General features: G+C 36.7%; 1 protein-coding gene across 10 annotated transcripts in view; it reads right to left on the bottom strand.

The window, feature by feature from the left end:
* Nucleotides 1-1,750: 1,750 nt before the first annotated feature.
* LOC111855332 (glutamate receptor 3-like) overlaps nucleotides 1,751-19,494 on the bottom strand; it is a 39,539-nt gene continuing 21,795 nt past the window's right edge. For 3 of the 10 annotated variants that reach the window (XM_023834256.2, XM_023834259.2, XM_072702145.1), the window contains 9 exons: nucleotides 16,751-16,918; nucleotides 16,520-16,624; nucleotides 15,571-15,678; nucleotides 14,662-14,868; nucleotides 13,653-14,026; nucleotides 9,517-9,715; nucleotides 8,322-8,569; nucleotides 7,332-7,446; nucleotides 1,751-4,042 (listed from right to left, as the gene is read on the bottom strand). In XM_023834256.2, coding sequence (XP_023690024.1) covers nucleotides 3,797-4,042; nucleotides 7,332-7,446; nucleotides 8,322-8,569; nucleotides 9,517-9,715; nucleotides 13,653-14,026; nucleotides 14,662-14,868; nucleotides 15,571-15,678; nucleotides 16,520-16,624; nucleotides 16,751-16,918 — 1,770 coding nt within the window. In that variant the 3' untranslated portion in view covers nucleotides 1,751-3,796. The other 7 variants (XM_023834254.2, XM_023834255.2, XR_002840869.2 and 4 more) reach the window with 7 other exon arrangements.

The raw sequence follows: 19,494 nt of genomic DNA, 5'->3' as shown, positions 1-19,494 counted from the left end.
TATTTTTGTTTTAAACGTTTTTCTCTTAATAATTTCTCTCTTTATTTTGAATATTTCCTTAAAATATATAAAAAAATATATATATATAAATATAAATAAACATCACCTGTCAGTTTTAGTGCAGTTTTTTTCACTGAATATCGCCATCTGGTTTGGCACTGCATCTACCCACTCAGAGGATAAATGAATGAATGTTACATTTATACAGGGTTTTTCAAGACTCCCAAAGCATTTTACAGAGTAAGCTAAAAGCCACTTCAGCCGCCCCCACTGTGTAGCCCCCACCTGAATGACGTGTATGATTTTTATGTCCTGCGGGTTTTTAGACTAATTAATTATTTATTGATTGAAGAGTTATCAATGGATATTAACATAAATAAAACTGTTTTCTTAAGCTGTAAGTGAAACAAATAAAAGTGAGAACATTCTTTTCTGTCTCCATTTATTCTTAAATTCTTAAAATGCCAGTTATCACAACCATATTTGCCAATAATCTGTTCGCTGTCGTGTTTCCCCAGTTCTGGTTTTCCGAATAAATCCCAGTTTTACCCTGCTCCCTGGCTCCGATCGTCTGCTTTCCAGCTCGCTTGGCCCGCGATCGTTATACTGTATATATATATATATATATATATATATATATATATATATAAATAATTACAATCAGGGGTTCTTTATATTTATGGACGTACCTGTATACATGCCCAATTGTAATATCAACGATGCAAGTTTTCCCTTGCAATAAAATTTTAGCATCTCAAAACATGTTCTTCTAAATGGTTAACAATTTCTTTTTTACACTATATTCATTCATATGGAGTAAACCTTCACTTTGATCAATTGCACTGGTGTAACTGGTATGACAAAAATACATTTTAAAGCCTTAAGTCATACCGTATAAGTGTTATTAATTACAAAGCACTTCTGAAACACTGCAGTAGGATTCATAATTCTTAAAATATATCCAGGCATTTGATTTATCTGCATCAAATTTACCCTCTAAAAGGGTTCCAAATTTGCTGGAGGTAGCTCTTCCAACTTTACTGAAAATTTAAAATTTTAAATTGAAAGGGAAGCATATAATAACAGTTGGCATATAATAACTTGGTTTTATGATGGCACTCATATAGAGAGTAATGTTTGAAATAAAGAGAACCAGACTCCTATGCAGGTTAAATAACTGGCCATTGAAATACAGTGTCATGCAGAAGTTTTTAATGTTTGCTAGATATTTAATGATATAGACCTTGTCTATCCAGTTAATATTTTTATTGGAAACTGATGTGTTCTTTATTCAGTAATATACAAAGAGCAAGTACATCTTAAGTAATATGATACACTTGAAAGAACCAGAATTGAATTCATGTACAAGCAGGATATTTCAGCTTAAGCCTTAGTTTCCAATATCTGCAAAGAAATACAATATATTTGCTATAAATATTTAGTATTTGACAATGTTACTTTGCAATAAAAATAGCAAGTGGACAATGATTTGTAATCCACCATCATTTGTAATCCACCAACATTTGTAATCCACCAACATTTGAAATCATAAATATATTTGCAAGGCATTGTATTGGCCCAACTATAAAAAATATTGTATTGTGTGTTTCTCCTGAGAACTTCTGAACATATTGTGCTGTTAACATTGCAGTTATTTTTATATTGCTATACTTTGATCCTCTTCTATGCCACAATGTGGCAAAAATATTGGTACCCAATTTTTAAAAAATAATCACAATTTTAACAAAAGTAACTGTCATCTGCCATTTATTCCATATTTATTCCATTTATTATTGTAAATAATAAAACAGATGAAAACAGCAAAATTATTGGGACTCCTAACATTTTGCAGCACACCATTTTGGAGCAATAACTGCAATGAAGCAGTTTCTGTAGCTCTGAATGAGACATATTATACTTCTCAACTACTAGTCAGTCCTGCTACAACGCGACTAATGCTTCCTGAAAACATCGCATTCACTAAAATCGTGTACTAAAATAAACACATCCAATAGGATTGTGCTTTACTCATTCACCTGTCAATTACAGAGAGTCGGGAGTAGTGAGCAACACTTCCTGAACCATTTGCTGTATTTTCTGACCCCCCTAGATGGCGCTAGTGAGCCCTTTTTTGAACAGAGGGCATATTGTCTAATGGGTCAGAAAACACAGCAAATGGTCCATGAAGCATCAGTTTGCCAATCAGGAGTCGGGTTATCGAACCCCAGTCACCAAGCAGCAGGCATTAATTCAAAGAATGATGGTATGCGGACGGGTACTGAAGGCAACATGGCTACAGACAGACTACGAAAATCAAATGTAATATAAGGATCTAAGACTTTGACCTGTGCAATGCCTGGATGCCATAAAATCTTTTAGATTTGAAAAGCTGGTCCGACCAATTCACTGAAAAGAACTGGTTAAAAAGAACAATTCTTTCATGAATCACTATCATTCACTTTGATAGCTGTTTTTGCATGTATGTAGAGTTTCTTGGATTGTAATTCACAATGCTTATCTCTCCAACTGAACATCAGGCAAGCGCATTGTATTGGGTAATAATATATTAATTGTGATAGAACAAATTCATGGTGTGATATCACACATTGTAGCAGGACTGACTGTAGTACTTTGGCCCACTCTTCTTGAGCAAACTGCTCCAGTTCACTTAGGTTTGATGGATTCCTTCTCCCAAATACAAGTATGAGCTCTTTCTATGAAAGTTCAGCTGGATTCAGATCTGGACCCATAGCAGGCCACTTCAGAACATTCCATTGTTTTCTTGTCATCCATTCTTGGGTGCTCTTAGATGTAAGTTACTGTATGGGTCATAATCCTGCTGGACGACCAATGACCTGCAACTGAGACAGAGCTATCTAATTCTAGTATGTTAGATAGCACTAACACTAGTATGTTTCGCTCCAGGATGCCTGGATAATCTTCCAGATTCATTGTGCCCTGAACAGATTGAAGGCACCTGCTGGGTCTTCTATCTTGGAGCATACTTTCATTCAGATGGTGATGGATTGACATTTACTTTAATTTAGCAGACACTTTTGTCCAAAGCAATGTATGATTGAAGCGAATAGCACATTATAAACATATGTTCTGTTGAGGTGTCGACTAGGCATAAGTGCAGCTAGGATGAGCTTCCAGTAAATTCCCAGTTAAAAATGTAAGCAATATTAGAGTAAGAGCCACACAACATCCATGGATGGTCTGACTTGAAACTGTTGCACCTTGAGCTTGGGAGTCAGCCTGGATCTGTTCTGAAGTTTTCTTTGAGTCTTTCTTGACCATTCCAACTATCCTCCTCTTCAGTCTGGGGTTAATTTTCTTCTTGTGACTATGGAGAATGTTGCCTTCTTGATAATATTAACAACCATGGTCACAGGAACATGAAGCTCTTTGGAGATGGTCTTGTAGCCTTTACCTTGACCGTGCTTGGCTATTACCTTCTTCCTTTCCTCCTCAGACAGCTCTCTGCTGTTCCTTCTCTTGTCCATGTTCAGTGTGATGCACACAATGACACAAAAATCAGTTGAGTATTTTTTTCCATTCAAATAAGCTAAGTACCTGATTATAATATTGAAGACTCATGTGATACTAATTAAAATAAACAGTCTGATAAAGAAGTCATAAATCAAAATTGTTTAATTATTTTTGTCAGTTTCAACTTATTTTACAGAAAATTGTGTGTATTTTTAGTAAGTGAAATGGTACCAATTTTTTGTTCATGTCTGTATCCTATGTCATTCAATCAAGACAGTGAGATAAAATATTTGGTAGACATACCCTAGATTTTAGCACTCTCCATCCCGTACACATTGTAGCCTTCACGGTATGTTGCAAAATTCTGGGTGTTTGCTGGAGAAGTTGGTTCAAAGGGTTCAGCATTTTTCACAAGTGTCACGTGTTTGGTTTCAGCTTGGGACTTGTAGCAGAACTCTATCAAAGCCACTGTCATAGCCAGACCAAGCCCACCGACCAGAATGTAGAACACTCCTGCTACATTACTAAGACTTAGAGCACTTGTCTTGTCCTGAAAATGAAAAGAAAAAAATATATCTATTTTTGTAATAAGATGTGTTACAAAATTAACAACATGAAAGCCTCTTGCGTGATTTTCAAGTTTGTTTAAATCATAGGAAATAAAATGTAATTATTCCTCTAAAAATCCAGCTCTAGAAGTAGAACACTCAACATAAATGCAAATGGCTTTGTACAATTGTCATCATTTGGCACAATTTTCAGTTACTTTAGTCTTGTTAGTCAAAACAGATCATGTAGTTCCCCATAGTAATAATTTTACATCCAAAACTATACATGTTTGTGATTATTGTGTTAGTTGAAACCGTTAGCTTTCAAAATAATTTAAAAAAATATTGTTGTGTTTTTGTTGTCTTTGTTTTTGTGTTATACAGTTGTGTGACTTTTTGTTCACTGTTGTACTGTGATTTGAGATCTGAAGAAGCCACATGTGCATGCGAGAGCTTTCACATGCCAGTAAACTTTACACACTGTGATGTAGAGCCTCATGGTTAAAACAATGCTGATCGTGCTTTTCATTTTAGTGGCACGTGGATTAACTGTTTTGGGTAAGTTACAGGCTTTTGCAGCTAGTGATGTGCTATATGGATGAACTGCTTTGAGAAATGCTTTTATCTTCTTGAGAATGTTAAGCATGTTTCATAAAATGTGCCAGAGCAATCAAGAAAAATTGTAAACAAACAAAGGCTTTAGAAACATTTCTCTGCTTTCCTCTATGATGATTTCCCCTTTTAATGCCATGTTTTACTCTTTATTTCGAAAAGTGAGACACTTTCAATACTGCTCAATAGCCTGGAAGGGGTCGGAAACAAACAATCTTCTGTGACACCTCTCATTAAACTGCATTTCTGAATGCACATGATAAAACCATTTTCTCTTATCCTTGACTATGCAAAACAGGGCACTCAGCACAGGCATCAGTCAATGACAATTTAACCTTTTCTTATGATCAAAAGAAAGTAGCCCTGCAATCAAATCAAATCAAATCTTTAAAAAAATCAGTAGTCCATCTCACAAACAGTCATGAAACATGGCATTTTATTGCTAATAATGGTTAATAAAGCAAAAAAATCTAATACTTTGAAGACAAAAGTAATTTTGGAACAGACAGATAGCTAGGCAGAGAGATAGATAGACAGACAGACAGATGATTTGTATTCAAACGACTGACCTCACTCCCAGACTCCTTGGTTCCACATTCACCATTATCATACCACCAGCTTGTTTAAGATGACTTGTTCATTACGTTTCAAGGCTTACAGGAATTCTTCACATGGGAAATAATATAAATAACATTATCTTGTTATAATGTTATTTATGTTATCCAATGTATAACATCAGATTTATAAGCGATAAAGCAGGACCCTGTCCCTATAAATAACAGTGAATACAATGCCCATTATACAGTAGACCGAAAGCTAGGTACCAGGGCCCACTCATATCGCTTTTAGTAATCGGCACACACTGTTAGAAAGCAGCGCACCATGCGAAATCAACAGGGGACACTATCAGTAATTACACGTGGATATTTTAAACCAGAAATTTGATCTAGCAGGAACCCTTCCTTAAGTAACAGATGAGAACCAATGAAAATGGCAGCTGTTCCTTCCGGAGGAAAAAATGTGCACAAGGCAACAGACAACTTACTGGGAGAGATTCAACACATTGTAACTGGCATTGATGAGGAAAATTCCTGAAATTAGCAATTTACTTTCATATTCCTGTTTTTGTTTTAATGCATAGTGCTTTGAAACTCATTCATAACTGCTTATTAGCTTCAGGGTACACAGGGAACATGGTAAGGGGCTTGTAGGATGGGATGCCAGTCTATGTATGTGAGTGTGTGTCCTGTGATACACTCTGATGCCATTTAGTGGTCCTTCACCCTCACCCCTTTAATGGATGGATGGATGGATGAGAGACTAACAATCCAGAAATTAGTCAGATATTAATTCAGTTAAATAAAATTGTATGACTGGTGAATAAACCTATTAACAAATCATGCAAATACAGAAAATTTATCAATTGAAACTAAACAATTCATATATTAGCATAGATCATAACTATGGATGCATGAAAAATTATATTTTGTGCAGGTCACGATGATACATAATCCATGGTCCACAATGTGGGTTATAGGCACAGGGAACTTAGTTCAAAAGAAGTGGAAACAGAACAGGACCTCAAGGGGTCTAGACAACAGGCAGGCAAGTAACTAGAGAACTAACAAGGACTTGAAACACTTGAAACAAACATGAGGGAACACAGAATACTAGGGCTGCCACGATTAGTCGACATAGTCGATGATGTCGATGCTGAAAATGTGTCAACATTGATATTTTAAATCAAGTGCCTAGAGAGAAAACACACAGGTGCTATTCTGGACTGCCAGAATAAAGGGCACTAAATAAAAGAAAATAATTTGTGAACTGAAATAAAAAATGAAAACTATATATTTTTTAAAAAAACGTGTCAGACATAAATCAGCAAAACGTAATCCCACACCACTGACGCCTTCTTACCTAGTTCAATGGCAGCCTTACTGAACACGTCACAAATGGGGCTTCACTGAGAACATTTGACACCGAACAAACTCCAGTTTAGTAACTGATGGGAACTGAACACATACTAGGATTTTATCTGCATCTTTAACACTGGAAAATAGCTGTTTATACCCTAATTTTTATTTTTTCATAACCTAAATTGTCCAAATGAGACTCAAGTTTATAATTTGCAATACTGAATAGGACAGACAGTTTCAGAAAATGGATGGATGGTTGAATAGACATTAGTGTCTTTGTAAGATTAGCAAAGCTTGTTAAAATGTCTAGATGTAGCTAACTTTGTTTTTCTGTAATTAGAAATATCATATAATCTTGTAATGCTCCAAATCTCTAAAACTCAAATGTGATATATCTACAGACAACTCCCTAAAGAACAAAAGAATTACGATATATTTGTTTTGCACATGGTGATAAAACATCTGTTTAGGTAAATAAATACAGTATATGTATGCACATATACATAAAATAAGAAACATAAGGACTTAAATAACATATATATTTTTTTAAATACTCCGTAATACTGCCTACAGAAATCCATTTAATGCCATTTATTTACTTCATTTTCCAAGTAAGGGTTCCTGGTTGAAACTCAGTGGTGCAATAAAGAGAAAATACAGACAGCTTTAAGGTCATGATGTGCTGCAGAGGTAGTCAGGTGATACCAGCGTTGCCGATTACTCCACAATGGTACCTGACTATGGTAGCTCTGGGGCTGACCTTGGAATCTCCTCCCCCACTGCCGCACTCTCCCTTGTCGTACCACCATTTGTTTTTCAATTTGTCCAAGAGGCCTTGCTCATTCAGTTTTAAAACTGCCAGGTTAACAGCATTTCTTGAAATGATAAAACATAACATAAGACAATATGGAAGTCCAAGAGAAATCCGAGAAATAATAGAAATTAGAGTAATGCAATTAATGATCATTTAAGTAACCATCATGGCATCAGATCCATGTCAAAGCTATAGAGCAATAAAACACAAAGTTAAAAATATGAACTTGCAATTTTTTGCATGTGTAAATATCCCACTTGTGGCCACAAATATGAAATCTGCGAGTATAGAAAGAAGAATTGCATGTGTGTCATAATATAACGCTCAAACACTCTTTTTTCCTTCTTGAATATTTATTTTCTTCCAGATTTGACAGATATCCACACACTAAGTGGATTACATTCGGCTGCTCTCTGTGCTCAAGTGAAATTGTTGCTTTTGAGTTTGACATGTTTTGGATAGTTTATTAATTATTTTAAAATTTTAAAACTTGTAGGTTTGTATTTCGCTCTTTGTGTTTTATCGCCCTTGAGTATTGACATAGATGTGACGCCAGTCATTTAAAGGACACCAGATAACAAGCCGGATAAAGTCACAGATACAACTTACAAAGAATATATCAGAAAGTTAGCAAGAGGAACTACATTTAAAAAGTAAGACATGGGGAAAGTGGACACTAGACAGGTTACAGACAATAAACAACAAACACCATGAAATTAAACTTCACTGGAATTGAAAGAGCAGCTTTCAAATATTATATTGGAAGAAAAAATATATTGTACTGATATTGACAACAAATAATGGCCTAATGATAGATTATGTAAATAAAAGGAAGAAAGAAAAAAGCAGAAAGAAGAAAAGAAGTGACAACACAAGACACAAAAGTAACAGGAATACTATGATAACTGTTAAGTAAAGTTACATGACTCAACTCACCCTAACGGTGAGCCTTTCGGAGTAGCCACACCATAGCCTTTAGAGTCGAGGTTGCCTCCAACCTTCATTGTATCGCATGGTTTGCGCTGCTCAATGTATTCATTCATAGTCGACTCGAGAAGAAATGCAAACTTGCCCTTTGACTTCCGTACACGGGCGACTCCATCAGGTGTTGTCTTGGCGAACACAGAGGGTTCAGCTGATTTCATGTATGACCACATCTTTTCATAAACTGCTATTTTTGAACGCTGCGTTGGGGAGTAAGAGAAATATTATGTAATTTTCAACCCACAAATTTACTGAACTTGCCTTCATTGAATATTAAGACTTGAGTCAATTGTCTTATGGTTCTGTATTCATAAAAAGAGAGCAATCTTTTTCACAAAAGATCACATCACAAAACAATATATATAAATTTCTTTCTCGGCAATCCCCTCAGTGTATGTGTACATAGACAAGCAATCTTCAGAACAGCATTATGCGTCTGTATGGTTGCATGTAAAGACTTCCCTAATTGGACTCATGGTCATCTTGTCACCTTTGATGAGTTTGACCATTCACCCGTGTGTCCGTTTTCTCCCACAGAGCTGTCGCTGATTGGATGTTTGCTCTATATTTCCTCAATCTGTGTAAGCTCGAGACATTGTACTATGCGGAAATTCCAGTTAGATGCCTGTTTCTGAAATCGCTTAACGTCGCCACCATACTAAGGGTCAGTCAAACAGTCAGTGAACCTTGTGACTCTGTCTGCATGTTCTATGTGTTTATTCTCAGCCACAAAGTATGCTGTTTAAAGGAGTAGGCTGACTGCTTAACAAGCAGGTATGTCTAATAAACTGGCCACTGTGTATCTGGTATGTAGAAATGGGCACGGCCACACCATACACACCTACAGACAATTTGGCAACTCCAGTTCACCTCAGTATGTTTTTGGACTGTGGGGGGGAAACTGGAGTATCTGGAGAAAACCCCACAACGGCACAGGGAGAACATGCCAACTCCACACACATGGAGCTGTGGCAGAGACTTCAACCGTGGTTCTAGAAGTGTGAAGTGACAGCACTAACCATGGTGCCGCTGTGCCGCCCCAAAATAAAAATTAACCTAACAAGAACAAATCTAACAAAGCAAATTGCGCACTAGTACTTATTATACTCATTATACCACTTTCATGGAAGAAAGTATGAAAACTTACTCTAAAAAACTCTTTGGTGGAGCCTGAATCCAGTGTGCCATAGGCAATCTCTGTTTGTTTGGAAAGGTCTTCAGCACTCTCGATAGGAGAGACCATCCTTTCCACGGTCAGAAAAGCAGCTAGATTGGCAGTGTAGGATGAAATTATAATTAAGGTGAAGAACCACCAAACACCACCCACAATCCTCCCTGGCAATGATCTAAAAAAAGAATAAATAAATAAATAAACAAATGAACAAAGCAAAAGGAAGAAGGCCATGCTTACAGAGAATGATTTACCCCAGTCAATGAAATCAACAGCATAAAACAATCACCAAATTATTAAAAAAAGTTTCCTTATTTATGTTGAATGAGAAATACAATTGTAGAGTATAGTACAATCAAGGCAATGCAATAGTGTAAACGGGGGCTTTGCAAAGTAGTAGCAGAATTAGAAAAACCCAATCAAAAATAGGTGAAATATCTGTATTGTCACCCGGTTTGCCCAACACAAAAAAAAAACAGTCAAGGACAACCGTATCTCTGGTCTATTTAGACGTCCCTGACTGAAAGCCCCCAGGGAAGGTGATGGTTTACTGTAAATGCTAAGAATTCACAATATTAAATTAAATTACAATTACATTTAAATATCCAGAGACAAGAAGATAATAAGGAATTTAAATATTACCTTTCAAAACATATCTAAATACAATGAAAAGGTCTCTAACGTCTCTTTACTTTTTTACAAATCATTTTATAGCAGTACTGAAGGCACGCAACTCAAAATTGAAATGGATGTGTGAAATGCAACACAAACTGCAAAGAGAATACCACCACAGGTAAATTATACATTGATTCTTTTATAAGTACATATAGTTTATTCAAATTTTTTGCAGAGTTAATTGCATTGAATGTGTAGTATAGGAATCGTTTTGATCCTGGTGATGAATGATTCAAAATAGCTTCAAATTTTCTTTTTTTTTCCATGTCTATCTGCATCTTTGACATTTTTATTGAATCGTGTATATAAATTATTAATAATAAATTCCTGTGCTTATGAGTTTGCGTTGCATTACATTTTCATGTCATTTGCTTACAAACACTGCCACCAAGTGACTTCTTTTTAAAAATCATTTTAAAATGAATCGTAAACACTAATGAATGATATATTTATATAACATTAATGTTAAATGCATGATTTTATACACACACACCTACAGTGGGGTACAAAAGTCTGAGACCACTAGAAAAATGCTTATACTTTGTTTTCTTTCATAATTTAACACGAAAATGTTCATTTCAAGCAGTACAAATATTATCAGGAACACTATTTGAGTGAAAAGTTGAATCTTTGCAGAAATGTACAGTTTCAGAAATCTTTGTATTTGGTATGTCCCCTATTTGCACCAACCCATCACAGGGCACACTCACACGCCATTCACTCACACGCCATTCACACACGCCATTCACTCACACGCCATTCACTTACTCTCATACATGCACCTATGGGCAATTTGACAACTCCAATTAACCTCAGCATGTTTTTGGACTGTGGGGGGGGGGGGGGGGGGGGCTGGAATACCTGGAGGAAACCCCATGATGACACAGGAAGAACTCTACACACATGGAATCCTGGCACAGACTTGAACCCAGGTCCCAGGAGTGTGAGGCAACAGTGCGAATCAGCTGCACCCCCAACCTGCCCCACTTTCCTTTTCTGTAAAGACTATTTTAAATAGTTTATAAATGAAAACACCGGTCAACAAATTCTTCCTTTTTTGTCATACAAACCGAAATAGATTAATCTAAGTATTTTTTTTTGCGCTGTATTCAAATATCAGAAATACATAATCACGCAGGTGATGCACAATTAAACTTCACGCTTGAGGAAAAATCCAACGTTTCATTAACAAAAAATTATTCCAAGAAAAAAAAATCCTTCATCAAGAAATATCTATCTTTAACAAAAACACATGTGTCACAATTATCGGCACTCCTGCTCTTAATACTTTGTACAACCTCCCTTTGTCAGTATAACAGCACTCACTCTGCTCCTGTAACATTTTATAAGGTTGGAGAACACAGAGCAGGGCATCTGAGACCATTCCTCTTTACAGAATCTCTCCAGATCACCCAGGTTCCTAGGCCCTCTCTTCTGCACTCTCCTCTTCAGCTCAGCCCACAGGTTTTCAGTGGGGTTCAGGTCAGGGGACTGAGATGGCCATGGCAGAAGCTTCATTCTGTGGTCAGCTAACCATTTTTATGTTGATTTGGACATGTGCTTGGGATCACTGTCCTGCTGGAAGATCCAATGATGGCCCAGTTTTAGTTTCCTAGCAGAGGCAGCCAAATTTTGATTTAAAATGTTCTGGTATTTCATGTCCATAATGCCATGTACCCTAACGAGGTTTCCAGGGCCTTTGGAGGAAAAACAGCCCAACAACATCACAGAACTTCCACCATATTTTAGTTGGGTTCTTTTCATTATAACCATCCTTCTTTTTACACCAAACCCACCTTATGTTTATTGCCAAAAAGCTCCATTTTTGTTTCATCAGACTATTGAATTTGGTTCCAGTCAAAGTTGTAGTAGTGTTTCGCAAACTCCAGGTGTTTGTGGTTAACTGACAAAAAAAAGCTTTTTCTGGCATACCTTCCAAATAATCTGTTAGCATGAAGGGGGCATTTTTAAGAGAGATTTTACTTGGTCTTGTAATTCACCAACACTGATCCTTGGGGATTTTTTTGATTCTCTTATGATCCTCCTCACTGTACATGGGGGAAAAATAAACATGGGTCCTCTTCCAGGCAGGTTTCTAACAGTTCCAGTTGTTGTCCACATTTTTTATTATTAAACTAGCAGTAGAAATTGGCATTTTAAGGTGGGTAGCTATTTTTTAATACCCATTCCCTGACTTATGAAGGTCAACACACTCCTCCCTCATTTGATTTGTATGTTCTCATATCTTTCCCATGTTGATGAATGACTAAGGGAATTTGGGCTCTGTGTCACCAGATGTTCGTATCCCTGTTAACCAGGAAGTCATGGATTACAGCTTGAAGGTTCCTCTTCACTCCACTCAACTCAAAGATGTACAAATTACAGGGGAAACATGCTTCAGTTACATTGAGTTCACTATCATTTCCAGGGGTGCTAATAATCGTGGCACATGTGTATCTGTAAAAGATAATTACTTCCTGATGAAGGATTTTTTTTTCTTGGAATAAATTTTTGTTAATGAAAGATTGGATTTTTATCAATTGTTCAGTGTGACATGAAGCTGCTTCACCAAAAGGTGGATTTTTTTCTAACCCTTTTTATAAATCTGCCAATAATTGTGAAGGGCTTATACTACATTATATATTATGTAGTATACGCCCTTCACAAATTCTGAGTGTGATTCTGAAATCATGAAGTGAAGCCCCTTAGCTGGTCTATGACACAATCTTTGTTGATATTTCTTCACCGGCTCATTTAACTTTCAAGCAGACTAGAAACATTATTTTGATGCTAATAAATATAAATATAAAATGCCCTGGTCTGGGCTTTAACCTTTAAACGCCAACCAGTAATGGTTAAAAAGCAATGAATCTGTTGCTGATTCTTCCATGTATAGAGTGGCACCACAACAATAGTGCATGAGAGGTTTTATGTTTCATGTGAGGATGGACAGGATAGTAAAATGGCAGGGGGCTTTGACAGAATAAGACGCATCATGGAATAGCTATTTGCTTTAAGCTGCTTCACTGGCTTGCTGGTCTGAAAAATGTATATATGCATACAATTCTTTATATATATGTATATATATATATATATATATAAAATTTTTCTACTTTCGTATGGAAACAGATGAGTATGGAAAGACTATGCAGCAAAAACACGGTAGTTCTCCAAATGTTGACACCAAAAGTCACCAGCAAACAACCCGGTGCATTTTACAGTCCCCAACATGGTGGATATATGTTATTTAGAAAAGGTCATCCATGAAAGCGAGAAATTATGAAGAACAGCGGTGTTATGGGAACACGTAGGTGAACGGTGAACACAAAAGGAAGTTACGTGGTTCCAAGAGAAATACTATAGCATATATACACCATGGGATCAGCTATAAGATTATAAAATGCAAAATGGGAATAGGTATGGATGAATTAACCAACCTTGGTGAAATATCGCATCCTTGCTGCATAAAGGCTCCCAGGGAGAACCAGAGACTATTAAAGATTCCAAAGTCATTCGGTGGGTCCGGTGCAGTCTGACAGTCTTTACCCTCATCACTGTCATCCAAACGCCACTCATAAGGGCTGAAGCGACTCACCAAGAACAGCACCACGCTCACTCCAATATAGGCAAATACTATGCACATCCAAATCTCATAGGCCAGGGGGTCGAGGAAGGAGAACACTCCAGGCTTAGACTTTTGGGGCTTCTTAATCATGATTGAGATTCCCAGGCTCATAAATGGCTTAGAAAAGTCAATGACTTCTTCTCGTACCAGCGTTATAGTTAACGGAGCAACAGCGATATCAGCTCGCTGGAAGAATGAACACATAGCGCATACATTAGTTTTTTAATCCTTTGTTATCTGAACATTTTATTAATATCGATGATATTGTAATGACTTGGAAAATCTTATGGAAAACAATGTTGTTCTACTAACCAATGTATTTTGATATTGTCTGAATAAACTAATGTGGACTAAAGTCATTCATTGTGACAAAATTAAAATTTAATTAAAAATTACTAATATACTAGCTATGAGTTAAGTACAGTATTTTTTATTGGTGTAATGGAATAATCAGTGCTTGAAGTGGGCCGGAACGCAGCGGAACGCAGTTCCGGAACTTCTGTATTTTCATTTTTTGGGTTCCGCCACTTATTTCTGCGTTCCGGTACTTACTGAAACTGATCCGACGCAGCGACAGTGGCCCGAGAAAATTAGGGTTCCTGCACTTATTTTTTCCCACTTCAAGCACTGGGAATTATATAGATATGATAAAAAAAAAAAAACTCATCAGTAATTTTTGGGGAAAAAAATTAACAGTCAACTAACTGAGAGTGTGAGTATAGTATTTATGTATTAACAAAAGCATAACAAGATGTAATGGTTTATTTACGATACATGCATGAAATAGATTATTACTGTATTTTTACCATACTTTTACTTACTCCATATACAAGCTCGCCCACCATCCCATTCCAGGCGTTGGTGTCCGGGTCTCTGGCTCCATACTTCCCATCCATCACAACAGACAGTCTGTATTTTATCCCCACGTGTTTAGCGATTTCAGAAGCTAAATCAACACAGTAGCCTTCATATTTGTCATTCCCTTCCAGATGTAAATAATTTTTCTTGAACATCACATAGGGAGCTTCCTGTTAATTAAATGTAACCTGTTTTATGTTTGTGAATGCATTTTCACTGCGGTGTTAATCATAAACGTGCACACTTTGACAAAACTCTGTACTGCACAGAAGGAACTGCATAGTGCATAACACAAGGATCTTACAATGTCTACCTGACTCAGCAAATGAGGTAGCAGGAATATCTGTGATGGATTTTAAGAATAGCAAATAGCTTTTCTTACTAGAATTTAGTTTTCTTTAGCTCATTAAGAACAATTATGAGAGACGTACTGGTATCAGATGTACAATCTTCTTTTTAGGAAAGTCTATTTTTTCAAATGTTATCATCATATAACGTGTGTTAAACCATAGTTTTACATTTGAATTATAATCTATATTATCTAATACAATTATGCTATATTTGCACCAATTGGGCTTTCACCATTGGTTAATTTTCGTCATTGGCGCTTCGTTCACCAATCTCACCCGTTACTGCTCATTTATTTATAGATATTGCCTTTTGTGTGCTAGCTTATTGTCACTAAAATATCAAAACGCAAAGACAAAACATACAAGTCAAATACTTTGTTAACCTATGACTACATATAGACTCACTATCTGAACATGCTTAACATATAGATGTAAAACAAAATGAAGCAGATTGTATATGTGGCAGCATCATCATTATAACCAGGAATAAATGGAATATTTATAACTATACTGAAAGTTTACCATAATAGTAGTCACCACAATTGTTCGGTTTTCCACAGAAGATGACTCGTTGGAGACCTGTTGATTCATTATATATACAAATCTTTCATACTCATTCCAGTAGCCAATCTGAAAATTATGTATAAATCATTGTTAATATTGAGAATATCACATGGTTTTCATTCTGATTGTTTCAATAAAAAAATGTGATGAGACAAGTAAACGGCAATCTCAATTACATGGTATTCTAAACAACAGTTGTTAGGCAGTACCTTTGGCTTAAAGACTGGAACAACTCAGAAACAATAATCCAGTACTTTCCAAGAATTAGTGGCAGTTCTTATTTTAAAAAAGGGTATTTCTGGTAGGGTGTCCTTACATATGCCTTAACTCAAAATCAGCATAATCACACCATTATGACATTAAATGTTTGTTTTGTTTACACAAGGCATTACTCTCCAGCTTCACATGCAACTTATCTGTAGATGCCTCGATGAATCTTTATCTTTCTCTATCACAGAAACACTCAAACTGGACCCTAAGTGTCACATCCTCAGCAAAGTGTAGAGACAACCACCAGAGGGCACCAGTGAACAGACAAACGCAGAAGCCTCTGCACATTTCCAGCCCTGCACATCTTCACACAAACACGTCTGCTGGCTAGTACCTGCTGGGTAGGCAGGTATTGGAGCTGCCTAGTTTTCCAAAATCGCAGGATTTGAGAGTGGAGTTATTGATTTTGATTGATGGTGCTCTACCATCAACACTTTTAGCCTTTCTTTGCAAATGCCATTGTTTTTTTAGTATATTCCTCCGTTCTTTAGTTCCACCCCTGAGTATATAATAAGTATTTTGATCTCTCCTCCTACAGTTTCTATAAACAGCAAGTAAAATTAGTTTTTCAAAAGAAGGACTGTTGGAGGTCTCTAGGTTGGTGAAAAAAAATCCAGAAATGGCACTAATTGCTTACCCTTTGTCTTCCCTCTGTCTTCATCTCGTATACATCAATAGTGTAGTTGGACCTTCGGCCAAAAGTATCAAACTGAATATTTCCTGTCATGCCCTGCACCTGAACCTGCCATACAACAGTACAATCAGACAATAAGACCAAAGTATCACCGGATTTATTTCTTCTTTCTGAACTATATTGTCATTCCATGTGAATTTCTTAAATAAGGAAGTTTTTATTTAGAAGTTTTACCATTTTTAAGGCTCTCTCGATGTCAGTGCCTTGACTCCAGGGTACAGCGGGATTGGCAAGGCAGTTTCCAGGATTACCCCTCCGGGACACGTCAATCCTCTGCCGTCGCAAGTAACGAAATGCTTCCGTAATCACCAAAATCGCATCATGGGTTAACGCTGACGTATACTGAAACAAAAGGGGAATCCGATTGGATCAAAGTGTTGCCAAAAATTCACTGTCAGTATTCTTGGTAGAATCATACGAGACCACATTTACATAATGAAAGTAAGAATGCACAATGAAATATCCATTTCAGATGAGGATCCGTTGTACAAAGCACAAAATTCCACCTTACAGAAGAATAAATGTTAGTCTTGTGTAGGAAATGATGATTTTCATTAAAGCTAAACATTTAACAGTAAACTTTTATTTTTACACATGCCTAGTGTGATGTATGTTTGTGATTACCAAAGACTCTCACTAATGAATACAGACAAGAAAATCATAACAAAAGCTCGGTTAGAGATAGTCATCCCTACTGTATCTCCTGGTCAGACAGGCTTCATCAAGACAAGATACGCCACACCTCGGAAAAGATCCATAGATTATTTAATTTAGTCAATATTGCTCAGCATACTCATACTAAAACCATAATTACAAACTCCTAACTCTTTAATCTCACATTTTTACTGGAAAAACAAAAACACTTCACACTCTACAGAAAAATAAATCTCAAGGTGGATTAGAAGCTCCAAATTTTCTTAATTTTTACTTAGCAAATGGACAGCAATACTTAACTAAATGGTTACACTGCAGTAGTAACAGCAGCACATGGTTATGGTTGGAGCAATTGTACTGTAAAAATCTCAAACTTGCTGACATACTTTTTTCTCAATATTTCAGTAAAGAAACATAACTGCTTTATCAATACTGCTATTTCCACAACACTGACAGCCTGGTGGAAAGGAATCAAAATCAATAACTCCACTCTCAAGTCATGTGAATACACTCCAATCTGTTATAATTCGGACGTCCAACTTCACAATCTCACTACTCACTATCGCTTGTGGGAACAGAAAGGGATTACACATCTCCAGCACCTTCAAAGTCCTTTCAAAGACTTAATTCAGAAATACGGAATTGAGAATAAGCAGTGCTTGGAATATTTACAAATCAAATCCACCATCAAAACTAAAATTAGCATCACAAATAATACACTTCACCCTCCTTAGAGATTAGATGATATTCTCCAACTTAAAAAAAGAAACTGACCTCTAAAATATATTATATATAATATACACTTTGATATCTGTCCCAAAATTTAACTGAAATAGGGACCTTAACGTTCCCCCCAACCCTGATTTCTGGATGGAAGTCCACAACAGCATTTTCACAATAACAAATACCAACCTTTAGCTTATCCAATACACAGTCATTCATATAGCACTCATCAGCACTGACACCTGTTCACAGGGCACCACTGGTGTCACAGATCTGTGTGATCTGCATGCTGTATGGGCCTGTATACCTGTTCATACTTTTTGGGTAGGAATCATGGGAAAACTCACCTCCATCCTAGACTGCAGAATCTCCCCTTCACCTTGACTTTCTTTGCTTGGAGATTTCACACAGATAAACCCACCATCCATTTATAAGAATAACATACTTATTTCTCTATTGCCAAAAAAGCAATACTTCAACACCGGAAATCCAAAAACACGCTCAATTTAAATCATTGGACTAATCTAATGGTAGAATACATATCCATGGAAAAAATATAGCCTTAATAATAATAATAAACTTCTGTTTGAGAAAAACTGAGAACCATACTTACACAATCTTAACCTTAACTAAACAACCAGGCTAATGCCATGTACACTCAACCACACGCAAACAAACCCTAACACTCAAATCTCCATCTTTCTTGCAACACAATACAATCCTGTCTCTGCTTTTCTCTCTCTCATTTCTTTCTCCTTTTCTTTCCTTCCTTCTCCCCAAATTACACATTGATTGACTCCTCACATCAAACTTTGACATCACGATCCCTCCATTCCCGTGACTCTCACTAGATCAGGGGTGTCAAACTCCAGTCCTGGGGGGCCGGAGTCCTGCACATTTTTGGGTTTCCCCTCATTTATCGCAACTTGATTAAACTCGTTTGTGCTAATTGCCACACAGCTCTCGAGTTGAATCTTTTGTGGTGGAACAGGGAGGTATTCCACGAAGCAGGATTAACAGATATAGTAACAAATATAGTAACTGCTTGAGATACAACAGGCATCACAATTCATTAGTATGTAACAGCATAATACTACATTATTTGTGCCCCAACAAAGTAAAGTATTACCAGTTTACTCAACATTTAGCTTCTAAAGTCATTTCAGGTGCTAAAAACGTCCCTTCAGGTTCCAGTGCCATGTCCTCCAAGGCTTACTTTCTGAGGTGTCATAAACCTTCATGCACCTCTTTGCTCACTATATTGGCTTTCCAAGTACATCTGGCAACACAACACCAAGTATTGATTAGTTTTGTCCCTTTTTTCATCCAGCTGTCTAGAAACTTTGAGGCCTCAGATCAAGTCTCCGGTTAATATTATAGTGAAGATCCATTTAGGGACTGTGCTGTCTATATTAAGACTGGTGTTGATCAGAAGCATTTTTTCAAGCATGGCACCAGCAGCCCTGGGGACATTTAAATGTTGTTTTTACACACATACACACATGCAAACACTGTATAAGGTACTTTACCTAGTCAATAGC

This window comes from Paramormyrops kingsleyae, chromosome 18 (genome assembly GCF_048594095.1).
Source record: "Paramormyrops kingsleyae isolate MSU_618 chromosome 18, PKINGS_0.4, whole genome shotgun sequence".
NCBI classification, from domain to species: domain Eukaryota; kingdom Metazoa; phylum Chordata; class Actinopteri; order Osteoglossiformes; family Mormyridae; genus Paramormyrops; species Paramormyrops kingsleyae.
The sequence above is the reverse complement of the archived record's forward strand: the minus strand, read 5'-3'. Positions and strand labels throughout refer to the sequence as shown.